This window comes from Mus caroli, unplaced genomic scaffold (assembly GCF_978045245.1).
Source record: "Mus caroli unplaced genomic scaffold, Mus_caroli_1 scaffold_3, whole genome shotgun sequence".
NCBI classification, from domain to species: Eukaryota; Metazoa; Chordata; class Mammalia; order Rodentia; family Muridae; genus Mus; species Mus caroli.
The window spans coordinates 66,497,501-66,516,934 of NW_028227258.1; the positions used below are offsets into that span (position 1 = coordinate 66,497,501).

Genomic DNA, 19,434 nt, shown 5'->3' on the forward strand with positions numbered 1-19,434 from the left:
CCATATAAGGCTTTTTATTTATTCTTTTATTCATTTCATATCTGTATATATTGTGTCTTGAACATACCTACATCCCTTTCCCACAGCTCCTCCTTAACATGTCCCCCCTTTCTTAATTTATTTTATGTGTATTGGTATTTTGCCTGCATATATGTCTCTGTGTAAGGGTATCGGATCCCCTGGAACTGGAGTTACAGACAGTTGTGAGCTGCCGTGTGGGTACTGGGAATTGAACCCAGGTCCTTTGGAAGACCAGCCAGTGCTCTTAACTGCTGAGCCATCTCTCCAGCCTCTCTTCACCCACTTTCATACCTTCCTCAATCCAGTGAGCCTTATTAGTGCTGCCTGCTGCCTGGATTACTGACCGATCTTGTTGACTTGATGTTGTGTCCAGTTGACCCCAGCTGCGTGAGTTCCAGAGCACAAAGGCCATATCATGTCCTGAAGACAGTATGTCACGCCTTCCTTCTCATCCTCTGGTGCTTATGTGCTTTTTGCTGCGTCTTCCATGGTTATTTTACATTTTTATTTTATTTTTATTTATTTATCTTTGGTTTTGAGACATGGTCTTAACTATACAGCCTTGGATAGCCTGGAATTTGCTATGTAGATCAGGCTAGCCGTAAGCTCAAAGAGATCTGTTTGCTTCTGCTTCTTAAGCTGGAATTAAAGCTGCTCCAGTCTAGATAGATTGCTCTGTATGACCTGGTTTTGATTCCCAGCATCCACATAGCTGCTCACAACTGTTTGTAATTACAGTTCCAGAAGAGCTAACACCCTTTCTGACCTTCTTGGACACTGCATGCATATGATATACTTAAATACATGCGGACAAAACACCCATACACATTAAATAAAAAATAAGAGCCATTAAAATTTTAAGTCATGTGCCACCATGCCCAGCCATACACACACACACACACACACACATACATATATTCTTATATGTACACTGTAGCTGTCTTCAGACACACCACAAGAGGGCGTCAGATCTCTCGTTATGGATGGTTGTGAGCCACCATGTGGTTCCTGGGATTTGAACTCAGGACCTTCGGAAAAGTAGTCAGTGCTCTTCACTGCTAAGCCATCTCTCCAGCCCTCAATCTTATATTTTAAAGATGGGTTCTCATGTAGTCCATGGGCGTAATGTATGGTTGAGGATGACTTTGAATTTCTGATCTTCCTCTGTTTTCTATTTCCCAAATGCTGGGGTTACAGGTGTGCAGCATTATGCCTGGTTTATAGGGTGCTGGGGATCAAACCCAGATCCTCATGCATGGTAGGCAAGCTTTCTACCAGCTGAATTACATCACTAACCTTCAACTTGAGCCTTTAAGGCTGAGTAGGATTTCTCTAAGGAGATGGGGTTAGGGGTTTAGTTGCAACTCTTCCAAATGCTATTCCTTTTCTACAAGGAGATGGAACGTGATCCAGGATCACGTTATGGATCATTTTGATCTATCAAATGAAAGATTTTCTTTAAGGTTTATTTATTTTACATCATCTGTATGAGTGTTTTATCTGTACATATATATGTATATGCACCATGTATTGCATGCCTAGTGCCCATGGAGACCAGAAGAAGGCATTGGATACCTGGAACTGGAGTTACAGGTGGTTGTGAGCTGCTAACATGTGTGTAAGAACAAAACCCAAGTTTGCTCTTAGCCACTGAGCTGTCTCTCCGGCCACTATATTTTCTTATAAAATCTGTTTTATTATTTGTGTATGTGTGTGCATGTGCCAGTGTGTGTGTGTGTGTGTGTGTGTGTGTGTGTGATTGTGTGTAGGACAGAGGACAGCTTTGTAGAGTTGTTTCTCTCTTTACACATTTACCCACTGAGCCATCTTGTGGCCCCAAAGGTGTTTTTAAAGTGTGTGTGCATGAGAGAGAGAGAATAAACTGACAATCTACATAGGAGTTGATTTGAATAAATTTATTTATCTAAGAATAATAGAATATTAGTTAACATTAAAAGTATTTTTAAGGCTGGAGAGATGGCTCAGCGGTTAAGAGCACAGACTCCTCTTCCAGAGGTCCTGAGTTCAAATCCCAGCAACCACATGGTGGCTCACAGTCATCTGTAATGGGATCTGATGCCCTCTTCTGGTGTGTCTGAAGACAGCCACAATGTACTCACACACATAAATAATAAAATTTTTTAAAAAGTTTTGGCTAAGGCAGCAGGATCACAAGTTCAAAGATGCCAGGCATGGTGGCGCACGCCTTTAATCCCAGCACTTGGGAGGCAGAGGCAGGCGGATTTCTGAGTTCCAGGCCAGCCTGGTCTACAGAGTGAGTTCCAGGGCAGCCAGGGCTACACAGAGAAATCCTGTCTCGAAAAAAACAAAAAAACAAAAAAACAAAAAAAAACAAGTTCAAAGACAAGCTGGGCCACCAAGTGAGATCCTGTCTTAAAAAAGTAGAGGACAGGATTCCCTACAACTCTTACTCTTTTCAGATTCCATACAGGGTATTACAGGGTATTGACATGGAAACCCACGGACTGAATCACAGGAATCCCTTCCATCGCTGCCTCAGAGTCGCGCCTGCTCTCCTGCCTCCACCCTTCTGTTAGCTCCCAGCAGTCTTTACTCACTCTTTCTCTCTCTTTCTTTCTTTCTTTCTTTCTTTCTTTCTTTCTTTCTTTCTTTCTTTCTTTCTCTCTCTCTCTCTCTCTCTCTCTCTTTCTTTCTTTCTTTCTTTCTCTCTCTCTCTCTCTCTCCCTTTCTTTCTTTCTTTCTTTCTTTCTTTCTTTCTTTCTTTCTTTCTTTCACATTTATTTTGTGCTAAATCTATTCCTAGACAGTAAGTCTTTTTCTTCTGTGCAGTCTCCTCTTATGGCTTAGAAAGTTTGTTCCTGATCAGTGGTGGTCAACTCCATGTGGCAGGGCAACTCATATATGGATTAATATGATCCTGAGTTCTGATACTGGGTGCTTTGTTCACTTGGCTGTGTTTAGTGACTGGAGAATCCACAGCTAAACCTTTAAGTTGAGCATTACTTCCTACATTTTTAAGCATGTGCAACACAACTTTAGCAGTGTTTTTAGCAACCAAACCTGTCCAGCTCCACTGTGGCCTGGGCACATCCACTGACACCAGCAGTGTAAGGTCAGAGTGGCAGACATGGCTCCTTTAAAGTGAACCTTTTAGCTAGATACTTCATGGTTTCCCCTGGCCTTTTGATATGCAAACTTTGGATGGTCTGGACAGGTTCAGTATTCTTAAAGTGAACACAAAGACTTAAACCATTTGATTTGAATAACTTTTTAGGGATTTCTGGATCTAGAGGGTAGTAAACCATTTTCAACAGGTTACCACAGGCTGTTACAAGAAGAGGGTGCCTCCATTTTTTTTTTCTCATTCATTCAAGAATAATACATAAATGAACTTGTATGGCATCTACCTTTTTAAAAACATTTTTTCCTACTTGTAATTTTCTAGAGATTTCTAGAACATTTATCAGTATTTGTTTCTTTTTATTGCTGAATAATGTTCTAACATAATGGATTTACAAATTTAACAGTTCCCAGGGCTAGAGAGATGACTCAGCTGCCAGAGCACTGCTCTTCCAGAGGACCTGGGTTTAACTCCCAACACCCGCATGGTGGTGAACTATCCTGGCTTCCTTGGTTATCATGTATGCACATGGTAGACAGATGTAGGGGCAGGCAGAACACGATACATGTAACATCAAGTGAATGCACTGTCATCGGCTGACTGGGTGGGACTGGATGGAATTGGCACTACTTCCTCAACAGTCTGTGAGCTGATAGAGTGGAGAAAACTCCTCAGGCCTGGAGAGTTAGTTCTGCTGTGAGAGTTCAGATTATATCCTTGTGTTCTCAGGAGCTATAGTCTCACATTCATTTTGGATTCAGTGGCTCATAGTGGTAGAGGTTTTAATTTGTTGTTTTCTCTCTCATTTTTAGGAATTGGTTCATTTAATCTAAATGATCAAATTTATGCTCAAAGTTGTTCGTAGTATTTCTTTATTCTTTTGATAGCTACAGGGATTTTTAGAAATATTTGTTTCATTATCTTGTGACCCGTCTAGCAGGTCCAGTTATTCGAGGGTCTTGAGGGGACCTTCTCCTAAGAACCAAATGGGGGGAGGGAGAGATGGACACCAAGTGCAAGAACAACACATGGAAGCAGTCTGAGTAGCATCAAGGTGTCACTATATTCAGCAAGGCTCAAGGCTTATTAAATGCACGAGCAAAAGGGGAAGTACTTCTCAGCAGGAGGAATGGGGCAACGGAAATGCACAAGCAAAGGAGGAAGTACTTCTCAGCAGGAGGGATGGGGCAGCAGAAATGCACAAGCAAAGGAGGAAGTACTTCTCAGCAGGAGGAATGGGGCAGTGGAAATGCACAAGCAAAGGAGGAAGTACTTCTCAGCAGGAGGGATGGGGCAGCAGAAATGCACAAGCAAAGGAGGAAGTACTTCTCAGCAGGAGGAATGGGGCAGTGGAAATGCACAATCGAAGGAGGAAGTACTTCTCAGCAGGAGGGATGGGGCAGCGGAAATTTTTCTTTTGGCGACTACACGGAGAGGCAGGAACTTGGTGGTATCAGGGTACATCTTGTGGTCAGGACATTCGGCGCTGACTTAGGGCTGGAACATTCTGTGGTTGTTCTCAGAGCAATGCGTCTGTGGCCCGCTTTTGACCCCCTTTTCTTCTCGGGGGGGGGGGAGAGGCCCAATTCAGAGATCAGGACAATTGTGTTGTCTTAATAGTTCCCAACAATCTTACAGGTGGGGGATAGCTTTGAAGCAAGATTTTACTGTATAGTCCAGACTCAAACTTATGATCCTCCTGCCTCTGCTACTCAGATGCAAGGATTGCAGGTATGCTTCACCATGCCAGGTTTTATGTAATGCTGAGAACTGAACCTGGGACTTCACCCATCCTTGTCAAGCATTCTACCAAGTGGTCCTGTAGGTGTAAACCAGACTGGCCTCCAATTCTCCTGCCTTTACATCCTGAACTCTTTGAGTAAAGGTGTATGCCACCATTTAATCTAGACAATTTCTCATTGTTATCCTTTCCCGGGTGTTCTAGATTGTGTCAAGCTGACAACTAAAACCAGCCATTGCAGTTTATAAGTCTGCCTTTCTCTTTACTAACTGATAAGATGAATGTGTATCAAAGAATTGTCTTAATTCCCTTGACTGAGACTGGTGGTGCGTGCCTCTAATCCTAGCACAAAGACAGGCAGCTCTCTGTGAGTTCAAGGCCAGCCTGGTCTGCACAACAAGTTCTAGGCTACATAATAAGAATTTGTCTCAAAAAGGCAAGTGCTACCACACCTGACATACTATGTTTTTCTAAAAGACAGATACAATTGTATGTATGTGAATAGTGTGAAATGATAATCAGCTAATCATATGCTAATGCTAATCAGAATATGCCCTGCCTCTCATGGTTATCATTGTTGGTGAGAATGTGTCACTTTAGAAAACCTGTGGCAGGGAGGCTGGAGAGATGCTAGAGTTGGAGAGCACTGGCTGCTCTTGCAGAGGACCTGGATTTGGTTCCCAGTACCCACATGCTGACTCACAACTGTCTGTAACTTCAATTCCAAGTGATTTGATGCCCTCTTCTGGCCTCCAAGGCCACTGCACACAGATGGTACACATGCTCATGTGCAAGAAAAGCACTCATACACATAAAATTAAAAAAAAAATTAAAACAAAACAAACAAAAAGTCCCTCCTGGAGCAGGGGAGACCTGCATGCCATGCAGTCAGGAGACCCCGAGTTTGATTCTGGATGGCGGTCCATGCCTGTGATCTCAGTGCTAGAGTCGGGGGCAGGAGGATCTGGAGGTGTTCTGCTGGCTTTCCAACCTAGCCAAATCGGTGAGCTCCAGGGTCACTGAGTTCCCCTTGTCTCAAAAATTAAGGGGGACTCAGGACTTCAAGGACAGCCTGCTCTAAATAGTGAGTTTCAGGACAGCTGGGGCTACATAGTGAGACTGTGCCAAAACACCAGGGGTGGGCAGCAGTTGAGGAAATTACCTGACATTGACCTTGAGCTTTCAAATGCACACACATACACTATAATTACTCAAATGCATACACACATATACACACACACATCTACTCAAGTGCAGACACACACACACTAATCTACTCTGCTAATCTTTTTTGGTTTTAGTGTGTTTGTAAGGGAGAGTATGCTGATGCATGGTGGTCAGAGGAGAATTTGCAGGAATTGGTTCTGTCCTTTTACCGTGGAGGTCATGGGGATTGAGTTAGGTCATCATGCTTAGGGACAAGAGCCATGCTGGTTAATCTTACTCGGTTTGCCAATCTGTTTCTCTCTTCTTAAAATACCTTTTATTTTTATTTATTTATTTAATTTATTTATTTTGAGATATTGTCTACTCCAGCTAGCTTTGTGGTTGTGGCCTGGAACTTTCTATGTAGATCTACTTGCTTGTGCCACCGACATTAGTTCAAGGATGCTTTCATCCCTGGATGCCCAGCACACCCGTCTCCTGCGGTTTGGGGTGTAGTCAAGTGGTAGAGCGCTACCATGGACAAGCAGTCTGGGTTCTAGCTCTTCCTCCCATGCTCTCACTATCACGACTGATGCTCACGCCATCACACTTTGACCGTTCAAGCCCTTAGGTTTTTTTTCCATTGGAATTGAGGCTCAGAATGTCTCAGTCCCTCTGTGCATCTTAAATCCCTAGCCTACTTTTCTCTCATGTTTGTTTTCTTCTCTGAGGTTTCAGTTGTCCCTACAGGTGTTTAATCTTCTGTGAGTTAGGAAAGAAACTCTCCTTTATCCTGTGAAATAAGGCAATCTCAGAATCATACCCATTATCTTGCCTTCTGTAATCTGGACAACTTCCATATTCCTAATAGAGGCTCAGTTGGATTCAGGTTTTTGTTTCTTTGTTTGCCTTTGGCTTGTTTTGTCTTTTTGAACACGTCTCAGTTGTGTTACTCCAGGCTGGCCTTGAATCGATGATCTTCCTGCCTCAGCCTGTTAAATGCTAAAATCCTAGGTATGTGTGTGTGTATCTGTGTGTGTTGTGTGTCTCCATTCCCAACTTGGAATTTAGGTATACTATTGTTTGGTTCTAAGGGTTATCCTAGGTTTCAAACACTTGCTAGCTGTTGTCAGGAGTAGAAACTCTGGTGTTAAGAGCCAAGTATGTTAGTGTACACCTGCAGTCTCAGCACTGGCCAAGCAGGACAGGAAAATCAGCAGTTCAGGGCTGTCTTGGGCAACATGAGCCCAGGCGCCAAACAAAAAAATGACTGACTTGGAGCTAGCAGTCCAGGGATAATTTCTCCACTGTCTGAGGAAGAGTAATTTGTTCCCTGTGTTCCTGTGATCTGAGAATCAAGGTATGTCCAGGAGCTACATGGAGCCATAGGCTTGTAGAGTCATTCTCAGGTGTGTGGACAGAGGCCTGCTAGAGACCTAACATCCAGGGTGACCTGACATTGGGTGATCTGAGAATGCTTCTCTGGGACTGCCTTTGAATAGGGAGAGACAGGCCTGCTGGAAAGAACACTCTGGCCGGTTGTTGTTGTGGGCTTGAAAGGTAAGGGGTCACTGTTGCTGTTGTTGTCATTACTAGGGCAGCGTGGACATTCTCAGGCTGACTCTCCAGAGTGAACCGACAGGAGATGAACTTGAGCACATAGCCCAGAAGGTATCAAGGTGTCTGTTGGGGGCAAGGCCTCCTCTCAGCCAGTTCTTTCTTGCTGCTGGTCCCTCACCTTAGTGTTGCCTGGAGCCACCTCTGTTGCTGCAAGCCCAAGAGCATCTCCTTTCAGACACGCCCAGCTAGCTCAGCCTCCTGCTTTGGGAAGTGGGAGACACCCCCCCGCCACACTAAAATGAAAGCTATCCCAAGTTTTCTACTAACGTTCCTTGTCCTGAGTCCTTGTTGCTGTGTGGCTGCTCTTGGAGGGGAAAGAAGTCAGACTGAAGCTTCTTGTAGGTCTTGAGGTGTGGGTCAGGGCAGGAGATCCTTGTTGCTGTGTGGTTTCTGAGACTTCTCTCTGTCTCTCTGGCAGGTGGGCAGGAAGACCTATGCCATGGTGTCTGGCCACTCCTCAGGTCATTCTCTGGCTTCAGAACTGGTGGAGTCCCATGATGGCCATGAAGAGATCATTAAGGTGAGCTCAGCCCACCCTTCTTTTTCTTTCTACTTTACCCCTGCAGGTACACAAAGGGAGCTGCTCATTGACGGAGAGCTTGTAGGTGGAAAAGAGTGTGTGTGGGTGTGGGTGTGGGTGTGTGTGTGGGTGTGTGTGTGCGCGCGCGCGCGCCCGCTCGCTAGCTCCTGCTCAGCTTCAGGGATTTTAATACCCGAAGTCCAGAACCTGTAGTGAATGGCTTTGGCGGAACCTGGACCCAGGCATGGGAATGAACAGTTTTCCTTTTTTTTTTTTTTTTTTTTTTTTTTTTGGTTTTTTGAGACAGGGTTTCTCTGTGTAGCTCTGGCTGTCCTAGCACTCACTTTGTAGACCAGGCTGGCCTCGAACTCAGAAATCCGCCTGCCTCTGCCTCCCAAGTGCTGGGATTAAAGGCGTGCGCCACCACGCCCGGCCCTTCTTTTTTAATAATAATTTTCGAGTAGACTGGAGAGATAGCTCAATGGCTAAGCACTTACTGCTCTTGCAGAGGACCTAAGATGGGTTCCCAGCACCCCTCCCTGTCAAGTGACTCAAAACTGCCTGTAACTTCGGCCCCAAGAAATCTGATGCCCTCTTCTGGCCTCCCTAGGCAACTGCACTCATGTGCACAATCTCCTATGCAGACTTAAATATATACACATAATTAAAAACTTAAAAATATGTGGATAGAGAAATGGCTTTGAGGTTAAGAGCACTGGCTGCTCTTCCAACGGATGTGGTTCAAGTCCCAGAACCTACATGGCAGCTCACAATTCTATGTAACTCTAGTTCCAGGGAATCTAATGCCCTCTTCTGGCCTCATAGGGCACCTGACACATGTAGTAGTATACAGACATTCATGTTGGCAAAATATTGCATATAAATAAAAAGTAATTTTTTTAACTAAAAATAACTTTATAATATAATAATATATAGTTAGACAATTTACATGTGACACAGTCAGTGGTTTTTAGTGTAACCATAGAGTTGTTCAAACATCATCACTTTAAATTCCAGGTTTTTTTGTCTTGTTTTGTTTTTTGCTTTATTTTTAATTAAAGACCAGATCTGTGTAATCCTGTTTTATCTTACATTCTCAGTATTTATTCTCCTGAGTCCTGGAACTTCAGATGTATACCACTAGGCCTGGCTTCAGTTCAGAAACATTTCTCCAGCTCTGGCTACAACTTAGTATATTTCTGGACTTGCCTATTCTGGATTCTCCTATATACAGAGTCGATAACATGTGACCTGTTTTTCAGTTTGTTTCCTTCTTTAATATGTCTGTTTTTAATTAATATGTTAATTGTATGTAGTAATGGGACTCAGTGTGACCTTTCCATGCATGCATGCACTTAGCATGCCTTCTAATCTGCCCATTAGTCCCTATGACAGTGCCATCCTGATTATCGATTACTGTAATTTTGTAGCTGATTTTGAAATTGTTCTTTAAGGTTATTTGGTTGGTGCTCAGGGTTCCTAACATCCCTTTGTGGACTTTAATCTCAGTTTACCAGTTTTTGCAAAGAAGCCAGCTCAAAGGGATGGAGAGATGACTCAGTGGCTAAGAGAACTGCTTGTTCTTGCAGAGGACTAGGGTTCAGTTCCTTGTAACATGGTGGTTCACAACTGTCTGAAACTCCAAGTCCAGGGGAGCCAGCACCTTCTTCTGACTTCATAGGCACATGGTGTACATACGCACATGCAGACAGAACATTTATACACATAAAATAAGTAAATCTTTTTTAAAAGGGAGCCGGCTAGAGTTTTAATAGGAATGTGTTGAATCTGATTTTTTTTTTTTTTTTTTTTTTTTTTTTTGGTTTTTCGAGACAGGGTTTCTCTGTGTAGCCCTGGCTGTCCTGGAACTCACTCTGTAGACCAGGCTGGCCTCAAACTCAGAAATCCGCCTGCCTCTGCCTCCTGGGTGCTGGGATTAAAGGCGTGCGCCAGAAATTAATTTTTTAAGGTTTTCCTTATTTCTTTTTACAATAACTAGTTTGTAAATTTCAAAATAGAAAACTTAATTTATTTTGCTATTTAAAATATTTATTTTAGATTTTATTTATTTTATTCTGTGTGCACAAGCATTTTGCTCCACGTCTGTGTACCGTGTGCGTACCTGGCCTGGTGCCCACATATCTCAGATGAGGGCATCAGCATCCCGTGGAACTGGAGCTGCAGATGGCTGTGAGTTGACATGTGGGTGCTGGGAACCAAACCTCGGTCTTTCTAGACTCTCCCTCATTTTGCTATATTCTTGATATAAGTAAGGTCTGACATTAGAGGCTAGGCTAGATTGGAACTTGCTGTATAAGGTTGGCCTCAACTCTTGATTCTCCAGCCTCTGCCTTCCAAGTGCTAGGTTTAAATACACGTTCCACCATACCTGGCTTTGGAATCTATTATTATTTTTAAGATAGGATTTCACTTTGTAGTTCAGACTGACCTAGAACTCTTGCCTTAACTTCCCAAGTGATGGGATTACAAGTGTGAGCTCCCACATCCAGCTGTAAATGGAATTTTATTATTTTATGTATGTATTTGTGTGAGCATTTGTCAGTGTGAGTATATATGGATGCGTGTACTTTTGTACCTGTGCACATATGCAAACGCCAGAAGAAGCCATTGGGTGTCACTGTCTGCCTTTTCTTTTGAGGCAGGGGTCTCTTCCCTAAACCTGAGGCCTGTGCGTTCTCAGCTAAACTGGAAGCCAGCAAGCCCTGGTGATCTTCCTGTCTGTGCCCAGCTTGGAGCTGGGGTCACAGGTACTTGTGGGGAAGCTAGCTTGTCACCTTGGTGCTAGAATCTGAACTCCAGTCCTCATGGTTTCAGAGAAGTGCTCTTAACCATTGAGCCACCATCTCTCCAGCTCCTGTAAATGAGATGCCACCTTTGGATTGCTAATTGCTAGAATATAGGGAGACAGCCAGTTATACACTGAGGTAGTGTCTTTTAGCCTTGCTGCTCTAGAATTGTCGTCTGTGGGGTTTCTTAGGCTGTTCTCTCTGCAAGGTTACAACATCTACAAATAGGAATTGTTTACTTATTCCTTCTCAAATGGAATGCTGTTCATTACTTTATTTCCTTACTCAAAAGAATTGCATGCTTCTTGAAGAGGACAGTGCTGTCCCAAAATCTAGCAGGGTAACCATTGTAAACATTGTGCTGTATACCCTCCTAGAAATACATGTGCATTTTTTAAAAAGAGAAAATCAAATTGTGATAGTATACTCTGTTCTCTCATCTCTTCCCACACTTATAACACATTGTAACATCTTCTGTGTCTGTATCTGGCGTTTTACTGGCTGCATAATATTCCATTAAAGACTTACTAACAGTCAGAGATGTCTCCTCAGCTGGAAAATGCTGACCTATGCTGAGCAGAGCATTAAATCCCTCCCTCGGTTGCATGAGTGGTGCCTGCATTTGGTCCCCAGTACTGCTACACAGAGTAATGGGGACCCATTTTTAACTCTGCTAAGCTGAATCACCAGATAGTCACCTGGTGTGTTCCTTCCTCCTGAGTATGGGGCCACCATGTGTTTCTTAACTAAACAGTGCCATCTTTACCACAGGTGTACTTGAAAGGGAGGTCTGGGGACAAGATGACCCACGAGAAGAACATCGACCAGCTGAAGAGTGAGGTCCAGTACATCCAGGAGGTGCGGACCCCTTTCCTTGGAGGGAATACCTAGATTTCCTGGGCTACCTTCTTTTATGGGTTCTGATGGGTTTCCCTTCTGTTCCTTTTATGTCACTTAAGTGCCCCTATGCAATGCTTTTTTTTTTTTTTTTTTTTTTTGAGACAGGGTTTCTCTGTGTAGCCCTGGCTGTCCTGGAACTCACTCTGTAGACCAGGCTGGCCTCAAACTCAGAAATCCGCCTGCCTCTGCTTCCCAAGTGCTGGGATTAAAGGCATGTGCCACCACCACCCAGCCCCTATGCTCTCCTATGCATCAAATTATATTTATTTATACATTTTTACTTGTTACTTGGTTTTTTGAGGCAGGATCTCTCTGTGAAGCCATGACTGTCCTGGGACTCTGTGCAGACTGGGTTGGCCTTGAACTTATAGAGATCTGACAGACTCTGTCACAAAACATTTTTGACCTTTTCAATCTCATCTATTAATCAACCCACTCTGTCATCTGTTTGGTTGTAATCCCACCTTCTCCAGTCTTTCCCTGCCCCTGCCTGGCTTCTTAGCACTTACTACTGAACTCTGTAGTACACATCTTATTTGTCTTTTGTGTCACATGTCTTCCCAACTAGCATGTCAGCACTGCCAGAGGAGGGGATTAATATATCTGGTTTGTACAAGAGAGGTTGGGGTGTCACCCCCATTGAACACAATGCTCTGTCTGCAGCCACTGTTAGAACCATGCCAGACTGAGAATAGTATGGGTTGAGGAAGTGACCCGAAGGTGTTTACTTTCCCTGCCCTGGATCTCAAGTGTCAGGCCTTCTTCCCCAGGCCAGGAACTGCCTGCAGAAGCTCCGGGAGGATATAAGTAGCAAGCTCGACAGGAGTCCAGGAGACCCTCTGCGTCAGCAGGAGATACAGGTACGTTGGAATGGCACTGACTCTCAAGACATGGTCAGGAAGGGAGAGTGTATCAGGGATCTGGTTTCCTGAAAATTATCAGAGTTTGTGTTCCCAGTACACAGTCGTAGACAATCAACTATGGATCCAAACTTGTTGTAAGTTGATGTTGCTGAACTTGGGTGAACCTAAGTAAAATGGAAGTCTTTTTTTTTTTTTTTTTTAAAGATTTATTTATTTATTACATGTAAGTACACTGTAGCTGTCTTCAGACACACCAGATGAGGGAGTCAGATCCTGTTCAGGATGGTTGTGAGCCACCATGTGGTTGCTGGGATTTGAACTAAGGACCTTCGGAAGAGCAGTCGGGTGCTCTTACCTGCTGAGCCATCTCACCAGCCCCTTTTTTTTTTTTTTTAATAAAGATTTTTGTCTGTGTTAATTTCATCTCTCAATCAGTCCTCCCCCCCCCCACTCCTTCCCCATCTCTCTCTCCATTGAGACAAGGTCTTTCTGTGTAGCTCTGGTTATCCTAGAACTTACTATGTAAACCATGATGGCTTCTAACACAAAGAGATCCACTAGCCTCTGCCTTTCAAAGATGTACACCACCACACCCAGCTAAGATTTATTATTTTTATTTTATATGTATGAGTGTTTCCCTGCCCATGTTTACGTACCATGCATGTGCCTAGTGTCCCAGGAGGCCAAAAGAGTGTTGGATTCCTGGAACTGACTTTAGAGATGGTTATGTGCTGACGTATGGGTGCTGGGAACCAAAGTCAGGTCCTCTGCAAGTGCTGCCACCTCTTCAGTCCAAAAGTGGAAATCTTGATCCAGTCCTGCCTCAGGCCCTGGGCTGGGAAACTCCTTAGGGGTTCACCATTCTGCCCCTGTGTCCTTAGCCTGGCCTAGGATGTAGGACGTGGAAGCATCAGCAATGTAGGGACAAACAGTGTATAAATCTAATCTGAGAGGGTAGTGTGGGATTCTAGCTTTTTCAGAGTTCCAGGAAAGGAGTGTTCTCAGAAGTAGGGAATGTCTTCTCGACCTCTCACTTGGGCTCCTGAGATCAGACTTCTGTCTGCTTTGTTTGTCTTTTGGTTTGAGTCAGATGGTCTTTCTCCAGAAGCCTCCTCCCTGTTGTGAAGGGAAGAGTGGCCTAGTAGCTGGTGCCGGATGGGTTCCTTGTTGTCTTGACTGGGTTTCGTGTTGTGACCGTTTCCACATTTACTTTGTTTTAGCTGAAGCAGCACTGTAGAGGCAGTTGTCACACCTGTCTGGTGAGAGGCACCAGAGTATTCTGTGCAGAGTCAGGCCACAAAGCCCAGGCCTCTTGTTGGCACAGATAGCAGTCGTCGTGTGGTGAACAGTCTGGCTTTGGGTTAGATAGGATCGTAGCAAAAGCTTCCTTTCTTGATGTATGCTTGGTCAAACCTGTCAGGATCCCCACCACAGAGAGCACAGTGTTTATGGCAGGCAGCGGCTTGTACTCCTGGGAGGGATGTGTCTCACACGGTTTCCAGTCTACTGCAGGCTTTAGCCTGAGTTCTGTTTCATCCACCCCACAGGTTATAGTTCCCTCAAGGCCATTTTACGACCCTTTACTTCCTGTTTTCTCATGGAGCAGTAGAAATCTGTCTCCCTCCCTGCTCCTCCCCTCTCTTCTGTTTGTCTCCATTCCACCCTTTTCCTGCTTCTCACTTCTTCCCTCCTTTTCCCCTTCTCTCTTTCCCTATAAGATTAAAAAATGTTTCACCTTTATTTTGCATGTGAGCCAGCACACATGTAAATGTGTATGTGCATGCACTTATGCCACAACACACATGTGGATGTCAGGGGACAACTTGTGGGAGTCAAGTTTTCTCCTCCGCCAGGTGGGTTCTGGGGATTGAACTCAGATTGTCAGATTTGGTGGCAAGTGCCTCTGGGCCATCTCGCTGGTCTGTACAATTTGATGTCTTAGAAATATAATGCTTCAAAATTCTTTGCTTGGTTAAATTGTTTTTAACTCCTGATTTTATTTTTCTTTAAACAGGTGGTACTAGAAAAGCCAAATGGCTTTAGTCAGAGTCCCATGACTCTCTACAGTAGCCCATCTGAGGTAGGTAACAGGGCTGGCCATCCCACCTCATACTTATTTGGTATAAAAAGTAAACCACAAAGACAAAAAAGGCAAAAATACCCTAAGCTAACTGCTTAGAAGCAAGGACTGTTGGTAGGTGGGTCCTCCTACAGCATCATCTCTGATTGGCTGCTCCTTGGATGAACCCTGAAAGCTTTAAAGGAGTTGATGCCTTGTCCTCTCCCAGGAGATGAGGAACAACTGTTCTGAGGTGTGGTCTGAGCAGGAGGACTTTATTTTAATGTCCATGAGTATTTTTCCAGTGTGCCACATGTCTGTCCCACAGAGGGTGGAAGAGGGTATTGGATCCCCAGGAACTAGTGTTTCAGAAAGTTGTGAACCATTATGTAAATGCTGGGAGCTGAACTTGGATCCTCCGTGGTGGGGACAGGGGGTGTGGCAGGAAGAACTCTTAACTGCTAAGCCATCTCTCTAGCCCAGCATCAGGTTTGTTTGACAGTTCTTTAAATGATTCTAGTATTTATCCAGAGTCTAGTACCATTGTTTTCTATGCACAGATACTTATTTAAATACTGTGCTTATTAAACACGTCATATGTGCATGTATAATTGAGGGTCATGTTAAGCTCAGTTTTGTTTACTTTCCCTCTTGTATGCTATGCAAGCACTTTTACTCCTGAGGCACATACCCAGACACCTGGTTTTTTTGTCTGTTTTTAAAGATTTATTTATTTTTATGTATATGAATACACTGAAGCTGTTCAGATGGTTGTGAGCCTTCATGTGGTTGTTGGGAATTGAATTTAGGACCTCTGCTCACTCCGGTCAACCCGCTTGCTTGGGTCAGCCCCACTCACTCTGGTCAACTCCTCTCACTCAGTCCCTGCTCACTCCGACCCAAAGATTTATTTATTATTATACATAAGTACACTGTAACTGTCTTCAGACACGCCAGAAGAGGGCATCAGATCTCATTACAGGTGGTTGTGAGCCACCATGTAGTTGCTGGGATTTGAACTCAGGACCTTCAGAAGAGCAGTCACTGCTCTTACTGGCTGAGCCATCTCACCAGCCCCCTTATTTGTCTATTTGATTTTATATTATTTTATTTTATTTTAGAGACAGAGTCTCTCTATGTATTGCTAGCTGTCCTGGAACTAACAAGAAGAGATCCTTCTGCCTCTGTCTTCAGAGTGCTGGAATTAAAGGTGTACATCACCCCACCCAACTTTAAGTTTTATATCATGTTGAGTCATAGAGCTTCATTCTGTGGGTGTGCTTTTTTTAAAAAGTAATATTTGTTGCCTTTTGTGAGTAAATAATAAGATATACTAACTGTAGAAAATCTTGGAAATTTAGAAACACAGAAAATCAAAACAAGAAAATATAACAGTTTTAGTCTCTGTCAGTTTGTAAACAGCCTAAGGACTTCATGTCCCCCTAAGAGAATGCCACTGAGGAGGAAAAGCCAGATTCCTGACTGTATGCAGAATAACTCCAGGACCAGCCAGTGTGGAGGAAAGATGTGGGATGGTACACATTCCAGACTTAAGTGTGGGCTTAGGAAAGGGAGACGCTTAGTCGAAAAACAGCACCCATGGAAGGACAGGTTTCCCCACACAGGCAGTCAACCACGGTGTCTTTACAGTAGCGGCTGGCCATCTTGTGGCTTTCTAAATTACATTGTTCAAAGGACATAATTTACAACACGTTTTGAAGACTAAGCAGAACTTTCTTTTAAAATTAAGTAAAAATACACGAGGTAGTTTATTTCTTGTCTTAGAGAATTTCTTTTTGTAAATGAAATTGTCAGATTAAAGTTTAAAACATTGTTTTTTACATCTATTTATTGTGTGTGTGTGCACTCGAGTGTGCGTGCATATATACACATGAGCGTTTGAATGCCCCCACGTGTGTGAAGGTCTGAAGACAGCTTAAGGGAAATGGTTCTCTCCTACCAAGTGAGTCCCAGGCATTAAGTGCGATGAGACTTGGTCACAAACCCATTTATCCACCGAGCCATCCCATCACCCTAGATGGTGGTTTTTTGTCAGGGTGTTTGGGATGAGAGAGGAGCAACACTATGGTCAAGTTTAGAGACATTTGGCCCAAAGTAAGCTGAGATCACTTGTCACTGCCTCGTAGGAAAGTGAGGGTGTCTCTGTAAGCACTCTTGGCTTTATCAGTGCTGTTAACCAGGTTACCTCCCAGCTGGATTCCAGAATGAGGGCTTTCCTTCTCTTCCTTGGCCCTCATTTTTCCTGCCTCTCTGTCCTGTCTCATCTCCAGAGAGAAAAGATTATACTTTGATGAAGTCCAATGCAATTACTTAGTTACGATTTTGAGATTGCACCTCACACCACATCTCTTTGTCTTCTGTTTCTTTGGTGGGTGGCTTTTTGTTTGTTTGTTTTTGTTTTGTTTTTAAGGGGCTCTGTTTGCTTGGTGCTGAAGACTGTAATTATGGCCTCTACCACTAAACTACACGCCCAGCCCCAAGGCCAATTTTTTGGGGTTGGGTGTTTTTGGCCTTCATGTGTAGAACTGAATCACACCTATTCATTAGTCACAGTGTGTCACGGTTCATCAAGGCCTCTCACTGATCAGACTGTTTTTTTTTTTTCCTTCTTTTCCCACTAATGATAAAATACCTAATATAAAGACTTTAAATATGGCTGTAAAGTGTTTTCATGTTATATGATGGACCTATATGTTTTTAAAAAAAATTTTTTTTCCTCAAAATACTTTTTAGAATCTGTGTATGTTACTGTATGAAATCTGGCATAGGCCTATAATCTCAGGACTCGGAAGACTGAGGCAGGAGGATCAATGTCAGTTTGGAGCCTAGTTTGTTATTTGTTTCTCTCACATGTACTTTTATAACCTCCCCCCCCCCCCAGCCCCATCCCCCCCCCCCCCACATCCTCTGTCTCTGTAGTGCTGGGAATTAAGGCCAGGGCCTTCCACATGTTAAGCAAACAGTGTACTACTTAGCTGAACCTCTGACATTAATTAATGAAGAAAAATTGTCATGTCATTAAAGGGGGGCTTTTGTGAGAAGACTAGTTAGAATAAGTGTGTCAGAGATATATTCAGGATCCTGTTGCAGTGTTCTTACTTGGCCTAGGTGCCTGAGTGATGCTGGAGAGGAACTGACAAGGTAGCATAATTAATGTCCAGATTTTAAGTATGGTTCCAGACATGTGCTTAATGCTAAACGTGCAGCTTGGATTGTTCCTTTTCCACAGAACACCATATTTGGGAAATAAGTCGTTGGTAATAAATTATAGTAACACCTGGCAATGTCTGCCTAAATCTTCTTACAAGCTCCAAACTACCCGCCGATATTGCCTTCCCGACTTTGGACATAGCCTATGAGATCTGGCGGGGTGAGGAGACTTCCCCATTTCATACATGTAGAAATGGAGGCCCATGGGAACCGGGAAGAATACGAAGGCTGGGAAGTGTCTCCCTCCACCCAGCTGAGGGTTCTGTGCTGAGGTGAAGGTCTTGCCACTTCCTACTGTGCAAGACCCAGAGACTGTGCCAGACTCTCAGGGAGTTATGCAGCGATTCGTGCCTTTGCAGCAAAAATGAGAGCGAGACCCTACACGTCTGCTCAGCCCTTACCAGCAGCCCACGGTTGGGTGTGTCTGGGAGGGACAGCTAGCAGCCACCTCAGTAAGACACCCTTTTCATCACATCAGATCCCTGTCTTCATGCCTTTGCTCTAATCCTGTCTATCCAGCAGAAGCCCTATGTATGCTGATCCTGTGTGAGGTGGGGAAACAACAAAAGATGTGCCTTTGGGCTTTGGGTCCAAATAGCCACTGTCCTTGGGGAGCCTAGTCTAAAAGGGAGGAAAGGACATTTCTCTCAGCTCTAATATGAAACTGGGGCTGATATTTCATACCTTTAATCCTAGCCAAGAAAGGCTGATGGCCACAAATTTGAGGCCAGACGGGACTGTGTATAATGAATTCCAATCAACCTGGGCTAGAGAATCACTTGTGTCAAAACAATAAAGACGAAATCTAATTTAGAGGAAAGCAGGGCATACCCATAAAGACAGCACATGCAGTGTGTGTGTGTGTGTGTGTGTGTGTGTGTGTGTGTGTGTAAATAACTCAAAACTCGGTTGCTCTTCCCTGTGTGATGCTAATTTTTGTGTGAGGGTAATCCCACAGATAGCCCAAATCCCAGCGTGGCAGGTGGGTTGGAGGGGACCTTCTCTTACTAAGTCATAGATACGGCAGCTTTCCCTTCCCCTCTCTGCTCCGGTTCTAGGTGGACCCTAGCATGAGTGAAGATGTTGAGAGCTTGAAGAAGACCGTGCAGGAGTTGCTTGCTAAGCTGCGGGAGGCCGAGCGGCGACACCAGTCGGACCGTGTGGCCTTTGAGGTAAGATTTGGCATCTGAAGAGAGGGTGCCCAGAGGGACTGGCTCCTGGATGAAGGGCCAGTGACTTTCTCAGCATTTTTTTGGGTGGACAGCAGCTTACATGAAATGCACCGCTGTGAAGCCTTACTCATTTGCCTGCCTTTGCTTTTCTCAGATGTTAGGGTGTTTGTGGTCCAAATCTGGCCCAAGCTCATGTCCTTCTTTCTCTGCAGTACTGAGGACAGACCTGCCCATGCCTTGTGCGTGTTGGG

General features: G+C 44.1%; 1 protein-coding gene across 3 annotated transcripts in view; it reads left to right on the forward strand.

Annotated features, from left to right (window-relative positions):
• Positions 1 to 19,434, forward strand: part of Tuft1 (tuftelin 1) — a 48,872-nt gene that overhangs the window by 13,602 nt on the left and 15,836 nt on the right. The window contains exons 2-7 of one of the 3 annotated variants that reach the window (XM_021157898.2): positions 7,608 to 7,682; positions 8,050 to 8,151; positions 11,730 to 11,816; positions 12,629 to 12,718; positions 14,736 to 14,801; positions 19,070 to 19,183. In XM_021157898.2, coding sequence (XP_021013557.1) covers positions 7,608 to 7,682; positions 8,050 to 8,151; positions 11,730 to 11,816; positions 12,629 to 12,718; positions 14,736 to 14,801; positions 19,070 to 19,183 — 534 coding nt within the window. The remainder of the gene's footprint in view (positions 1 to 7,607; positions 7,683 to 8,049; positions 8,152 to 11,729; positions 11,817 to 12,628; positions 12,719 to 14,735; positions 14,802 to 19,069; positions 19,184 to 19,434) is intronic. The other 2 variants (XM_029474773.2, XM_085835688.1) reach the window with 2 other exon arrangements.